Source organism: Lepisma saccharinum, chromosome 4 (assembly GCF_977018435.1).
Source record: "Lepisma saccharinum chromosome 4, izLepSacc3.1, whole genome shotgun sequence".
NCBI classification, from domain to species: Eukaryota; Metazoa; Arthropoda; class Insecta; order Zygentoma; family Lepismatidae; genus Lepisma; species Lepisma saccharinum.
The window spans coordinates 78798388-78812890 of record NC_139232.1 but is presented as its reverse complement, the minus strand read 5'-3'; the positions used below and the strand labels follow the sequence as shown (position 1 = coordinate 78812890).

The 14503-nt window shown below is 34.4% G+C and overlaps 2 protein-coding genes across 2 annotated transcripts in view; one reads left to right on the top strand and one right to left on the bottom strand.

The window, feature by feature from the left end:
* Positions 1 to 14503, bottom strand: part of LOC145986618 (extracellular serine/threonine protein kinase four-jointed-like) — a 273062-nt gene that overhangs the window by 216696 nt on the left and 41863 nt on the right. The gene's annotated exons all lie outside the window — the stretch shown is intronic.
* Positions 384 to 10764, top strand: LOC145986617 (uncharacterized). Its single transcript, XM_083120840.1, has 8 exons — positions 384 to 904; positions 6605 to 6945; positions 7250 to 7456; positions 7884 to 8061; positions 8364 to 8539; positions 9196 to 9355; positions 9753 to 9880; positions 10419 to 10764. Exons 1-8 carry the CDS (start codon positions 838 to 840, stop codon positions 10752 to 10754), a joined length of 1593 nt encoding a protein of 530 aa, XP_082976966.1. The 5' UTR covers positions 384 to 837; the 3' UTR covers positions 10755 to 10764.

Below are 14503 nucleotides of genomic sequence, written 5' to 3'. Positions count from 1 at the left end.
CGTCCCGTCTCGAATTTCAAAAGGCTTGTCCCATCTCGTGTCTTGTCTCGAAAACGAGACGAGACGGGACATGTCCCGTCCCGTAAGCAACACTAACTACACTTAAATTGATCACTTGGAAATTTGTAACGAGAAGGAAGAGCTAAACTTCGCAATTCTGTCACTAACTATGTGTCTTCTCTGGATGTTAAGGTGAAATAAGGAAAGAAAGCTAGGCTTCGTTGCATGCTAAATTTACGACACCCACGCATTTTTGTAATTCTTCATTTCTAATTGCAATCGAAGACTTTACTGTTTTGTTTCAACTTAATTTTTGTTGTGATACACAGAAAAAACTGGTTTGTTTGGAATTACCAAAAAAGTTTGGTTGAGTTGTTTGGTTATGCTTTTTGTTTCCGATAACCAAATGTTACTTGTAATTACTAAAGCATTTTGTTTAAGAATACAAAAAAATTTGGTTAGACGAAATATGGTACTCGTAAACAAAATTATACACATTTAAGTGAAGAGAAACAAAACGTTTGGTTAAATTTACAATAACTAGATAACATTTACCATTACGCACACGCTAAAAGTATACGTCTGTTATGGCGTACGCACGTTCAAAAACACAAACCGCTGTATCTGAACGATCGCACGGTGAATTTCAGCAAGAATTTCAGTGAATTTTGTGCGTCAGGACTGTTCTCAGCGCATGCGCAAAACACGAGTGCGAGTGACCACAAGGCAAAGACAGTCTTTGTCTAGGCTAGGTCATTTCTTTAGGATTTTGGTGGTCGAGCTCGTCGGACTGAAAATACGGACCACGGAACAGAAGAAATATTTTTCCCCCTCATAATGGATGATGTTGTGAAGTCGAGATTAGAAAGTTGGGGCTTGGCTCCACTTATCGAGATTTTCCGAGGTAAGTGAATAATTATATTAATAATTTAAGGTAAAATTCAAGTTTCAGGCTAATTATATTTCTTTTCTTTTTTCTTTTCTTCGTTGCCACGTGGTGGTAGTGGTTGGCCAAAAAGGAACTTTTGAGTATTAACTACGTTCATTATAGTAGAGCGAGTTGAATATATATTTATGTATATATGCACAGTTATTTGTAATTTTCATCCACCTAACGAAAGTAGCACTTTTTCGTATTCACATAACCTTATTTAGGCAAGTTCATAGCCATTATGTGCTGTACACCTATACCAGGAAATGTACTCCATCTAGTGTGAAAGCATTTACATATTTGGCTTTATGTGATCAAAATTAATGTTATCATCATCCACGAGTTCACAATGTATCTAATATTTATGAAGATGGCGTCTTTTTCAAACAAGGCTATGTTGTAAGAACGGCCCTAGAGGCCGAAACACGCCCGCTCCAATAAAGGCGATTTTATTATTATTATTATTATTTAGTATTCTCAAGCATTTACACCAATATGCATCTGGCATAAAATTATTATGATAGAGAGCAAATTTCGAGATAGATTATTTTGTTTGTGTGCAGCATGCGTGTTTGTACTATTGCAAGATAGTTGCCACATGGTTTAAAGTGCCCCTAGGTCTAGACTTCTATCTTTGCAATTTAAGTTTTCTGCAACTTCCATCCAAATGCAAATTACAGAAAATTAGAACAGTTTATTTGAAGAAAATGTGTTACTTTCATGAGATTTTATTTCACCACGAGGGGATACTGCATGTAGCACGTGCCTTAAATCTTTTTTTTTTTTGTAGTCTTTAATATAATCAAAAATGATGATTACACAGCAAGTTTCAATTAATAAATTTTTAGTTGAAACTGTATGTGTTGTGTGATAATTTACCATTCAAAATTAGTATTGGTGAAAATTGAAATTCTTGGACATGTTACGGTGCTGCAGCCTGTAAATGAAAAAAGCATTTCTGCAGAATATTATGTAAAGTAAGGAACTTTTACTAAATTATGGCTAATATTTCACTCAATCAATTGATTTCAAAGTTAAGTAACTAGCTGGAAAATGTAAAAATCAAGATTAATATGAGAGAGCTATTGAAACCTGACTAACATACTCAACTACAGAAATTTCCCACTCATTATTTTTTTAGAAAGGTGCTAATGGATTATTTTTTTGGTAGAGGTACCAAAAGAGAAATTTCATACAAGGTAGACATGAAAAATAATGTGACTTTCTGAAAATAGAACAAAATGTAGTTTTACCACCTGATGAAGCCTGTTACTCTGTGTTAATAATTCTGAGTGACTATTTTCACCAGGTGGTGAAGCTACCTTTTGAGTTATTTTCACAAGATTTTAAACTATGTGCATGATCTACAACCTGGCGTGGCCTGCTACATCGATGTGTGTATTCTTTGGTTGCTGATGTGTACAAAGCTTACGTCTGTGTGCAATTATTTTCGTGCAGGAAACAAAGTACTTTTTTTTCTGCATGCCACACAATGGACTGGTGCTGCCAATATGTCACATGAGTATGAGGGGCTATTATGTTCCCAATTGCTTTCATTGTTAGGTTAGGCAGGTCAGGTTTAGTGCTATTAGCATTAAAATTACTTCGGTAAATACTTGGGTATGACTTGAGATGACCGGACCCCTCTCCGATTTTCTTCATATTTGACATACTCATTAATTGAGGCATCCTAATCATGAATCTAAAGTTAAAATTTGTCGGAAACGTCTAGAAATTGCAAAATAAGCAAATCAATTTTCGCAACCGGACCGCTCTCCGATTTTTATAGTACTGCTCATACTTACTGAACCATTGGCACGTGGTTAGGTTAGTTTCGGTTAGGTTAGGCAAACATGGTTAAAATTTGGTGTTGTGATAGTATCAGGAATTTGGTTGTGAAACAAATAAAATCACGAAAATCGACAGTTTCCATTCCGAAAACTAACTCCTTATTTTAGCTTATTTTGCAATTTCTAGATGTTTCCGACAAATTTTAACTTCAGATTCGTGATTAGGAAGCCTCAATTAGTGAGTATCCCAAATATGAAGAAAATCGGAGAGGGGTCCGGTCATCTCAAGTCGTTCCAATACTTGTGTACGAAGCTTACGTATGTGTGCAATTATTTTCGTGCAGTAGATAAGTATTTTTTTTCTGTATGCCATGGAGTTGGGAAAATACCGCACAATGGACTGGTGCTGCCAATGTGTCACATGAGGGTGAGGGGGTATTACGTTTTAAATGCTTTCATTGTTAGGTTAGGCAGGTAAGGAATAGTGCTATTAGCATTAGAATTACTTAGATAAATACTTGTGTACGAAGCTTACGTCTGTGTGCAATTATTTTCATGCAGGAGACAAATATTTTCTTTTGTTTGACATGGAGTTGGGAAAATACCACATGATGGACTGGTGCTGCCAATATGTCACATGAGTATGAAGGATATTACATTCCTAAATGCTTTCGTTGTTAGGTTAGGCAGGTCAGGTTTAGTGATATTAGCATTCAAATTACTTCTGTAAATACTTCCAATCATGTGATCATGTAATTCCCGGTCTTCATCACTTTCTGCTATTCTCACTACGTGGTCACAGTAGTAGCAACACCCATTTTTAATTTAAAATACCTTTTTAGCAGTAAGTTATCAACACTGCAAATGAATATAGTAAAATGAGATAGGACAATATTGTGGTATGATTCAGGTAATTATTTTCCTGGTTAATATAGCCACATACGCTGTTCTCATTCCCTTGTGAAAATAGACCCACATGCTATTTTCACCACCTAGTGAAGATAGTCATAATGCTATTCTCACCATCTGGTGAAAATAGTCAAGGCCTAAATAATTACATTGACATTTTATTTTAATAATATTTTACTGTCTCTTTTGAGTGATTTAATGAAAGTTTTTGAGAATGTGTGAAATTTTTATTTAAGAACCTGAGTACATACATTGATGCAAGCACTGATTTCTGTTCTTCTCACCACCTGGTGAATGAAAACGTTCATTTTTAAATGAGATACAGATTGCCTTGTATGAGATTTTTTGTTAATATTGACCACAACTACCTTCATCAGGTGATGAGAAGAGCAGATAGTGCTGAAACCAGGAATTGCATTGTCACATGTTGGAAGTATTTACAGAAGTAATTTTAATGCTAACAGCCCTAAACCAGAATTATTAACGTACCCCTTCAATCGTATGTCATGTGACACTTGCAGTAGCAGTACAAATTGTCGTTTGTTTTTTTTAACAAAAATGCATCTCAAGCAAAGAGTATTGTGCAGAACCCAGTATTCTTTAACATGAATCATAATATAGTTCCAAAAGAGCATGGTTTGAAATTCTGAAAATAAAAGCATCTAGATTTAAACCTTTTGCACATATGATTGTGGAATTTCTGGTGAAAAATACAACCACAAATCAACTGTGATTGCATATTCAAAGTTGACTTACGCATTAATTTTCTAAATCACTTTAAGTGTAAAATTCTGGAGTCTCTCACTGGATTAGTAATTATGTTTTCTCCATTTGTCTGTGAGTGGGGATTTATTTTTGTACAAAGGTTAATGCAAGTCTCACAAGGCACTTAGGTCTGTCCTCACTTCCTTCCTTCTAGCTTCCTTACTTAAGGATCGTTGAATTGTTAAACCACACACTTAAGGTTCTGTGTAAATAATTTAACTTATAGATCCATGGTAGTGAGAGAAATAGCATGTAACTACATGATGAAAATAATTTTCCTGCAAAAACAGTTTCTGCTATTCTAACAATCTGATGAGGTACTTACTTGTGTTCATTTCTGAGATATACATTTTCGTAACAGAATGAGTTTCTGCATTTTGAATATTGTTGTGAAGTTCATGTAATTAATTTGACTAGTCCATATTGGGGAATATATTTCAAAACTGTATGGAGAAGGAATTCATTAGAATATGCAGCCTCTGTTGTAATGTAAGAGTACTGAAACTTTATACTAGTGTGTCCGTTAACTGCTATCAGTGGTACATCAACTTGAAATATTATGCACTCATTGACTGCTACGAACTACATGTGCAGCATTTTTCAACAGAGCCAACATTATTCTCTTATTAGTTTTGGAGAAAACATTACTTTTCACTTTATTCAACAGTTATTAGCATCTAAACTTGTGCAGTGGTATATAGTTTGTTCAGTTGGCATTGTTTTAAGGATCATGTGAGGACCCCCTCCCCTTCCCCCCTCTTGCTGCCTTTGCGAACTGAGGGCGTAAAAATATTTTATGATAGTTTTCAGTCTGAGGTGGATCGGCAAGTGAGCAAGTGAGACTGGCTAAACTCTCAGATTATATTTCATCTTAATTTGCACTGGTTGTTAGATTAAGCAGTCAAATTCTATGCATCTCTTAAAAAATAATTTCAGGCAAAAATAAATATGGTATGTAGGTTAGGCAGGTTCAAGAATCTCTCAACCTAATTGAAATAATTATTACTTAAGGTTCTGTGTAGATCCATGGCAGTGAATGAAGTAACTATGTGATGAAAATAATTTTCCTGCGGAAACTCTTTCTGCTATTCTAACCATCTGGTAAAGTACTTGCCTTTCTGAAATGAAATTTTATTTTCTAAAAGTAGACAAAATTCCTCCCTGCATCAGAAAATATGTTGAGAACACAGCTGAGTACATGCACATTTTTAATTAAGAAATTTGAAAAGCAATAATATGTAAATTGCAATGTTCTACACATATTTAACTTGTTCATAGCTCTATACTTGTCCAAATCACAATAGGAATGTTATATATAGGTGTGCATAGCCATCACGCAGCAATCATTCCTTAATTTGCATAATATATACAGAAGTGATTATTTGCACTGTAGAGCGATTCCATGTGGTGTCACATGGAACTAATAACAAAATAAATTTACAGGGAATGAATTATTCCTTAAAGGAAAAGATAGGACTTAAGATACCCTTTTCTTGTAGCAACTATATTTACCCTCTAAATAAGTTTTCCTGTAATTTAAGATATTCCATAATATTTGCGTTGAAATTTATAATTTGCTGTTACGCATAATCAGAGAACTTGCATGTTTGTACAGTAATATATTTCTGTGAATTAATTAACTTTCCAAATAAGACTTTGTTCAAAATATTGCAATATTCATGTCCTGCACCATATTCGTGAGGTCTAAGGTGTCATGCTTTGGGCTCCAGCTATGAGATGCATGCAGGTTCGAATCCTGGTTTAAAGCATAACTTTTCTCTTGAGGTTTCTGTCTGTGTGTCATTAGGAAACTGGGGAATTACAAATGAATAATGTAACCTGGTGAAAGAAACTTTACCTCGACAGGTGGGAGTAAAGCCAACAGTATGTATGTAGGCATAGGTCCTTATGGTCTGTTGTGCCATGGGTTAATTTTATTAAAATTTTCATACTATTCACTGAGTGCAAGAACCAAAACTAATAATGGATAGTTTTGTCTCAGTAAAATGTGAGGGTCGAAAGTAAAATTCCTGGAAAAAATAGTTTCCGACATAAAATTAACTAACTGCAAGAGACAATTTACTTAAAATAGCTAAAATATTTTTGCACATTTGAACTTACACTTCAAACCTGTTGGTAAATGATACTTCAATAGTTATTAACACACCAGTGTAATGTAGACCTATTTTGGATTTTTTTTTAATTTCAGAAGAAGAAATTGATGATGAGGCATTTAATGTCCTCACAGAAGAGTTGATTGGCAAGTTAATCCCCAAAATTGGAACAAGAGCAAAGTTTCTTACAAAGTGGAGAGAATTCAGAGGAATAGATAATTATGTAACATGCAGTGTGATGGATGATGGCTCAGTGTCCTTTACAGACTCAAACATAAATCTCGAGCATGATCCACTAGAAATTACTTCAGATAATGATAATTCCTTACAGAAGGAAGAAGTATCTGAACCATGCAGAAAAAGGCAACCTACTGTTTTGAACATTAATGATGATGCACAACAGCCGCTCTGTAAAATAATGAAGTTATCAGACTTTGTAAGTTTTATGCCCAAAATTTAATTATGTAATCTTCGTATGTGAATATTGGGGAAACTTCTTAGGTTACATGCATGTGCAGACTAAAGTTTCACATTCAGGAAAATCTCAATCTGTCTATCTCTCTCTCTCTCTCTCTCTCTCTCTCTCTCTCTCTCTCTCTCTCTCTCTCTCTCTCTCTCTCTGTGTGTGTGTGTGTTACTGTGAATAGTTCAAGATCTTGAAGATGACAATGCTTGCATGCTCTCCTCCCACAAACAAACCTACAAATGACTCACTAATATGGTGCTTTTCCATGTTGCAGATATTGGAAGAATTTCTGAATGAGAAACTGCATGGGAAAAAAATTCTTATCGATTACCAGAAGAATGGTCGCCTGAGTGCACAAAATAGGCGACAACTAGTGTCACTGATTGTCGACCATTTCCTACAAATAAATACCCATTTATCGAACGAGGTATTCCTGGATTTGAGTATCAAAATTACAGAGGTTTTTCCAACAGAGCAAAAGGTAAGACACAGGATGAAGTTAAATCTTTACGTTGCTAGATTAAATGAGATTACTTTTTTGTATATGAAATGCTACTGAATTGTAAGTAAAGGCTGATTTTGAGTGACTAAGGTACAAATATGTTTTGTTTGTTTATTCAAGTATAATTCCAATCTGACTGAACCATTCTAGTGCTGTTAAAAGTATTTTTATTTTTTTAAATAAAAAATAACATGTTGTACTTAGTCACTATGTACATATGTCTAATTGAACTAGCATAGTGAGGTTTCTTTGAACTTAAGCCAAACTAATGTCTATTAGATATGTATAGATGTATAAGACATTATACATCTTAATATATTTTCACAAAATTGTTTTAGACATTCAATGTTCATATTTATTGATTCTAGTTAACTTGTGTGTTTGACAGAACTTAAATGTTTTGCAGGAAATTTATTACATAGAACCAAAGGCTCAAGGACCAGATCAGAAAATTTCGAAAGGAAAACTTGTGGATCGATACCGAAATACCAGGAGAACATTACGTAGAAGTGGTGTAATAGGTGCTGTGAGACAGCGTAACCAACATATACCGGACACCAGTTCTGTGGAAGATGGTTTGACAGGTAAGCTGGATAATTGAATATACTGTAAATGCCACTGTAGAAGTTCTTAAATTATGTGAATGTCAGTATTACAGTTTTTTTATGGTAGGCTTATTCTTGTGCACTATTGTACCGGGTTCGGTACCCGGTGGAGGCTCATGGTGGTTCGGATCCCACTTTAAACTGTAGGTTCAGTCCCAGTTATCCTTACTGTGCATAAAGTGGACTTAAAACACCAAATCAATCAATCTTGTGTACTATTCTAGTAACTTCTAGAGTTTGTTGTTAACCTCAATATTGTGTATATTTCCATTACCTTCCAGATTATGATGAAAACACTGACAGCAAAGCATGGCTTCAATACAATGTTGAGCCATGGAATGATGTGATTGAACACTGGAAGAAGACATTCAAATTTCGTTCCAGGCAAGAGAGTAAAACTGTACAGGAAGTGTTATCATTGTGGCCAGCATTGAAACAACCTCTAGGCTACACACTGGTAAGCATATCTCAGACATCATTGTTCTTTCATTAGTTGAATTGTTGGTGGCTGCTGATTCAAAGTGAACTTCTAGCACCATGGCTACGCTGTAGAGATCATATTCCTTGCCTTTTTAAGGGATGGGAAGGGGTGACATTTGTCTCAATCACATTTATGAAGTGCACTTATGTCATTCATTTCATGGGGCATTTCGAGAAAGCATATGCAGTCAATGGTATGTAAACGACTAACGTAAGAACGTGAAAACTCCAAAAAAAAAATTGGTCACATAAAAACACTTCCTTTCAGAGGATACCTAACTTAAATTTACACCATGTCAAACCCTGTACATTTAGATTACACTTTGCTGTGACTCTTTTACACAAATGTTTTGCCACTTCAACGCCCTTTTCACAACACAATGTTTATACTCGGAGATCCTCTCTATCAAACTACAGCAGCCATTAAAGAGGGGGGGGGGACAAACTATATTGTCACATGTTAATGAACTCTGCTACAGTGTGTTTGGGTAGTTCAGATTCTGCATTAAACTGTAGGTCCAGCTCTGATTAGCCTACCTGTGCATAAAGAGAGCACAAATAGTGACTTTAGATAGGTAGATAAGACTTTGTATGAAGATGAGACATTGTATTAATGTTTTTTAATTTTCACAGATTGATCTAGACTTCAAGAGAATTTTTCCCAATCACAGACCATTATTTGCAGAATGGGAGTCTATATCTAAGAAGCTGACAAACTTAATGGTTGACAGGCTCAAAGATGATGCATCAGTAGAACTTTTAAGTGTCTTAGACGATGAATCTGCTACAAGAGGTAATAACTTCATGATTTATTTTCCTTGCTATTATGCAATGTAGATTTTTAAAATTTATTTTAGGCTTAAATATTAACTTTCATCAAATACTTAGTTCCCCTTCATTCATGGAGATTATATCATATGAAAGTTATAGCAACCAGTGTGTAATATGTGGACATATTTTGATAATGTAGCCTCTTGTAACTTTCCTTCAATGTACATATTAATTGTTGATTGTCACTTGAAAACACCAAGAATCAAATAATTTGCACTCAACTTGCACTGCAGATTTTTTCTTTCAAACTCGAAAATTATTTTCTTTTTTTAAAAGAAGTATTTGCCACGTACAGCAATGGATGAGAAAAATAACCTCTGTCAATAGGATAAATTGTAATGCCAACAATATTTTTTCAGATACTAAAGCAGCTATAATACTGATTTTGCTGAGTCAGTTGTGCCGTTCAACTACCCAGATAAGGCATAAGAAAACTTGGAAACCAACTGTGAAGGAGTCTCAGGATAGCTTTGTCTGTCACATAAAGGTAACTATTAAGGCTTAATAACTTATAAACTAATTATTTCAGGCCATGTTTGAATTGCAGATATATTAAGTAAATATGACATCAAGAATAAATACATGTAGATTTTGTTATTGTAAATATTTCAAATTTCAGCATTTGGATTTTTTAATAATATATGGTAAATTGGAGATATTGAGGCATGTTAAAAAGTTTTAGGATAGTTAATGTACCAAGCTGTTTAATGCAAATGTCTCATATTAAGCCTGCTTTACAAGTTTATATATGTTTATGTATGTATTTATAACTTTATCTCTGATATTTCAAAATATACTTACCAAGCTTATGCTATGCTTATGGAAACAGATGCAGGTAGTATTTTAGGTGGATCATTAGGTATGCAGAGTGTATTTGTTGTTAACTTGCATAATTAATATTTTCAATAATTCATTTCATAACTTGAAAGCCAAGGGAATTATGTTTAAGCAATAATTTTGTTTTCTTTTACTTGTGTTGATCCTCCCAGCTGTATTAATTTGCCAAAAAAAAATTTAATTTGTAGGGAATTGGAGATGTTGAGCAATTCATTGAAGACAAGAATAGGAAATTGGCCTCATATGGTCTCACAAGACAACCGCTTGTGATTTTGGTGGGACCTTCTTTGAGAAGCATTACTGCTTCATATGCAATAATCAATAGTACTTGGTACTTGTTTGATAGCGTGCTGAAGGCAGTAGACATCTGCTTCAAGAGTTTCTTCACTCTGAATGCCGAATACCCAAGAGAGGGAGAACACTTGTGGCTTCTGCTTCAAAAATGTGTGTACAACATTTCTACAAAATCTGACAAGCACATTATGTCGGTGAACACTTTACTGATTGACCTCATTGGATTGTGATTTCTTGTTATGAATGCTCTTTTTTAATGAGAACTTACTTGCAATGTTAGTAATATAGTGAAATATATTAAGCCTAAACCTAGATGTAAGGGTAGACTGTTGTCATATGTAACAAATTCAGATTTGTGTGTTTTACCATATAGTACAAAATGGTGTTGTGTTATATTTGTAACAACCATTATCCAAATTTTTCAGCACTAATATTGCACTTAAAATTTCAGCACATGATATCTTCAAATGGTGTATTCAAATGTCGTGATGATGGTTGTTTACGAGACTTCATTGGCATAAAATCATTTAGGAAACACCACAGGAGAACACATCATGCAGGTTGTGATATTGAAATTACTGCAAGTTCTGATATTGAAAATACTGCAAGTTCTGATGTGCCTGTTGAATTTGAAAGCAGTGAACCAACTAATGATCAGGGTATAGATACACACCTTCAATTAATTGATGATAACTTATTTGGGGAAAACATTCAGTTGGAATGTGTAACATTCATTTCACAGTTGTATGCAAGAGCAGATTTAACTAGGTCACAGATCCAACACATTATATCAATGGTAACAAACTTCTATGGACCTCTATTGTCATCCCTACAAACAGAAGTTAAGGCAGCATTTCAGTCACCAAACCCAATAAATCAAGAATCAGTTGTAAGAAAACTTGGTTTGCTAGAGAATGCTTTCGATGGCTTGTCATCGGAATATTTAAGAATAAAGTATTTAGAGAGCAATAAATATTTGGTTAGGCCTATTGAATATGTGATAGGAACAAGGTTAGAAAACAGAGTCATTTCTGGCAAACGTGTCCTTACTCCAGTGCAATCCAAAGGACATTTCATTCCCCTACATAATATTCTGACTCTGCTTTTCTCTATCCCTTTTGTATTTGAAAGAGTTTTTGATTATGTTGCACAGTTGTTGCAATCAGATACATTGTCAAATTTCATCCAAGCCAAATTATGGAAGAAAAAGGTAGAGCTATTTGAAAACAAAAAAGTATTGCCATTGTTAATCTATTTTGATGAATTTGAGACTGGCAATCCACTAGGATCACATGCAGGGATTCATAAGTTAGGGGCAGTATATGCAAGCATTCCATGTATGCCTCCTGAGTTCCGTTCACTACTGGAAAATATTTTTTTAGTTTTGCTCTTCCATTCATCAGACAGAGTACAACTTGGAAATAATGCTACATTCAGGGTCTTGATTCAGGAGTTGATATTTCTTGAAAATGAAGGCATATCAATAAACACAGAACAAGGAGAAGAAAGAATTTTTTTCGCTATTGGACTTATATGTGGAGACAACTTAGGACTCCATGGTATTCTTGGTTATGTTGAAAGTTTCTCTTCTTTGCATTCATGTCGATTCTGTAAAATATCCAAAGACCGGCTGCAACGCAGCATTGACGTAGGTAATGAGGTTTTAAGAAGTAGATGTAATTATAGTGAAGATATTGCTATTAAAAATTTATCTGCAACTGGTATTAAAGAAGAGTGTGTGTTTAATGAAATTCCATCTTTCCATGTGACAGAAAACTATTCAGTTGATATAATGCATGATTTGTTTGAGGGTGTTTGTGTGTATGATCTTCTAAATGTTATGAGACATTACATTATAACTTTGAGGCTCTTTACGCTTGACATGTTGAATTCTCGTATTCAAGCTCTAGATGTTGGTGTTCATGAACAAAGCAACAGACCACCAATAATTACAATGGACAATTTAAAGAAGAAGAGTTTGAATATGTCTGCAGCACAGATGCTTTTTCTTGTTAGGTATCTGGGACTCATAATTGGAGATCTTGTTCCAGATGAGGATGAAGTGTGGTATTTCTATTGTACATTAAGACAAATAATAGATCTAGTAACAGCACCATCTTATCAACTTGGGTGTGATAAACTGCTGGGTTGTCTCATTGAGGAACACCATGAAATGTACTTAAATTTGTTTCAGGAGCCACTGAAACCTAAACACCATTTCATGTGTCACTACCCTGAAGTGATGCGCCAGTCAGGTCCTTTAATTAACATTTGGTGCATGAGATTTGAATCCAAACACAGTGTTTTTAAAACAATCTCTTCTGTAGTAACTACAAGGAAAAATGTTACTTTTACGCTAAGTTTCAAGCATCAGTTGCAGCAGGCAGAACGATATGTATCACAAAGAGGTTTTAACACTCCCTTGATTTCTTTTGGACCAGGTGCTGAAATAGAAACGGCATCTCTTTCCTATTTTGCAGAAATCTCCGATTTCATGCTTGCAAAGCTGTCTGCAAAAGTGAATAGGCTTAATCATGTAACTGCAAAGGGAACATTATACAAACAAGGAATGATATTAGTTACTGTCATAAGAGATGACTTCCCACAATTTGGTGAAATAATTGATATTTTAGCTGATCAGGACTCTTCTGTTTATTTTGTGTGCAGCGAATTGGAAACAATCAGTTTCAATAACCATATTCATGCATATAAAGTATGTACAACAAGAAGATATACTTGTGTTGCACACAGTGCTCTCATTGAACACAATCCAACATGTTTTGTACATGTAAAGGATGACAGGTATGTTCCTCTAAGGAATGCCGTGTAGTTAAATTCTTCACCTTTAAGGAAAAGATTTCCTGGTGACGATGATGAAAAGATTCTCTCGGGCTGTCAACCAGGTGAGTTGTGGAAAGAATTCAAAGCTTTCGAGAGCTAACATCACTCTCATCTTCAGGGTAAAAGCTTGTAATCTTTTCCCAACTCACCTGTTCAATAGCCTGGGAGAATCTTTTCATTATTCACCTTTGTTTATATTTCCACTTTTCATTATGTATGTATTATGGATGAGACACATTTGTAATGTTATGTTCATTTTGTATCAATTTGGGTAATTTAATTATTTTCTCTGATGGCATATTTATTTGTATTTAAACATTGTACTCACTGCAAGTAAGGAGACTCAAGTATATATATTAAAACTTGTTTGTTCTAATTGTATTTATCATCACCTTTGTTCATATTTCCACTTTCATTATGTATGTATTATGGATGTGAGGCATTTGTAATGTTATGTTCATTGTGTATGAATTTGGGTAATTTTATTATTTTCTCTGATGGCATATTTATTTGTATTTAAACATTGTACTCACTGCAAGTAAGGAGACTAAGTATAAATATATTTTTAAAATTGTATAACCTGTACATTTTATTTTATCCTGATGCTATTTCTTCTCATATATTTTTATGTTGCATGTGTTCACTGTATGCCTCATGCAATGAGGAATTGAGATAAATTTGTTTTAATTGTATATGAATTTTATGATATGAAGTATTTTTCCAATTTTCATATTCTCAGAATATGGTAAGGAAATTGCATTGAAACATTTGAAAATGCTTGTTCTACGTTGTATATAAAGATATCTGTTTTGCGGTTACGCGGAGATAGGTAAATTACTCTGATCAGCTTATCAGAGTAAAATGCTTGTTCTTCTTGGATGTACACTTTATACTGAGAATTTTTTTAAAAGTTTTGAACTGCAAAAGTCTGTAATTGAAAAACCCATCGAATGGTCTCATTTGATATCCTTTACGCAGCTGGATCCGTGATTGTGTCAAGTGGCCAACTTTCAATATCTACTAGTTTTTCTGCTAAAGTTCTGGCCTGAAATGGGGAAATCTGCATTCTTTTACAGAGGCTCATTCTCATATGTTACATGGTATACCACCGGTGAACAGACTTGTTATACTGTATAGA

Bases quoted from the DNA above. Each gene is read 5' to 3' on its own strand.
- LOC145986617 (XM_083120840.1), top strand. From the start codon at position 838: ATGGATGATGTTGTGAAGTCGAGATTAGAAAGTTGGGGCTTGGCTCCA. The intron at 8,540-9,195 runs GTAAGCATATCT...TAATTTTCACAG, and splicing joins AACCTCTAGGCTACACACTG to ATTGATCTAGACTTCAAGAG. The intron at 9,356-9,752 runs GTAATAACTTCA...ATATTTTTTCAG, and splicing joins CGATGAATCTGCTACAAGAG to ATACTAAAGCAGCTATAATA.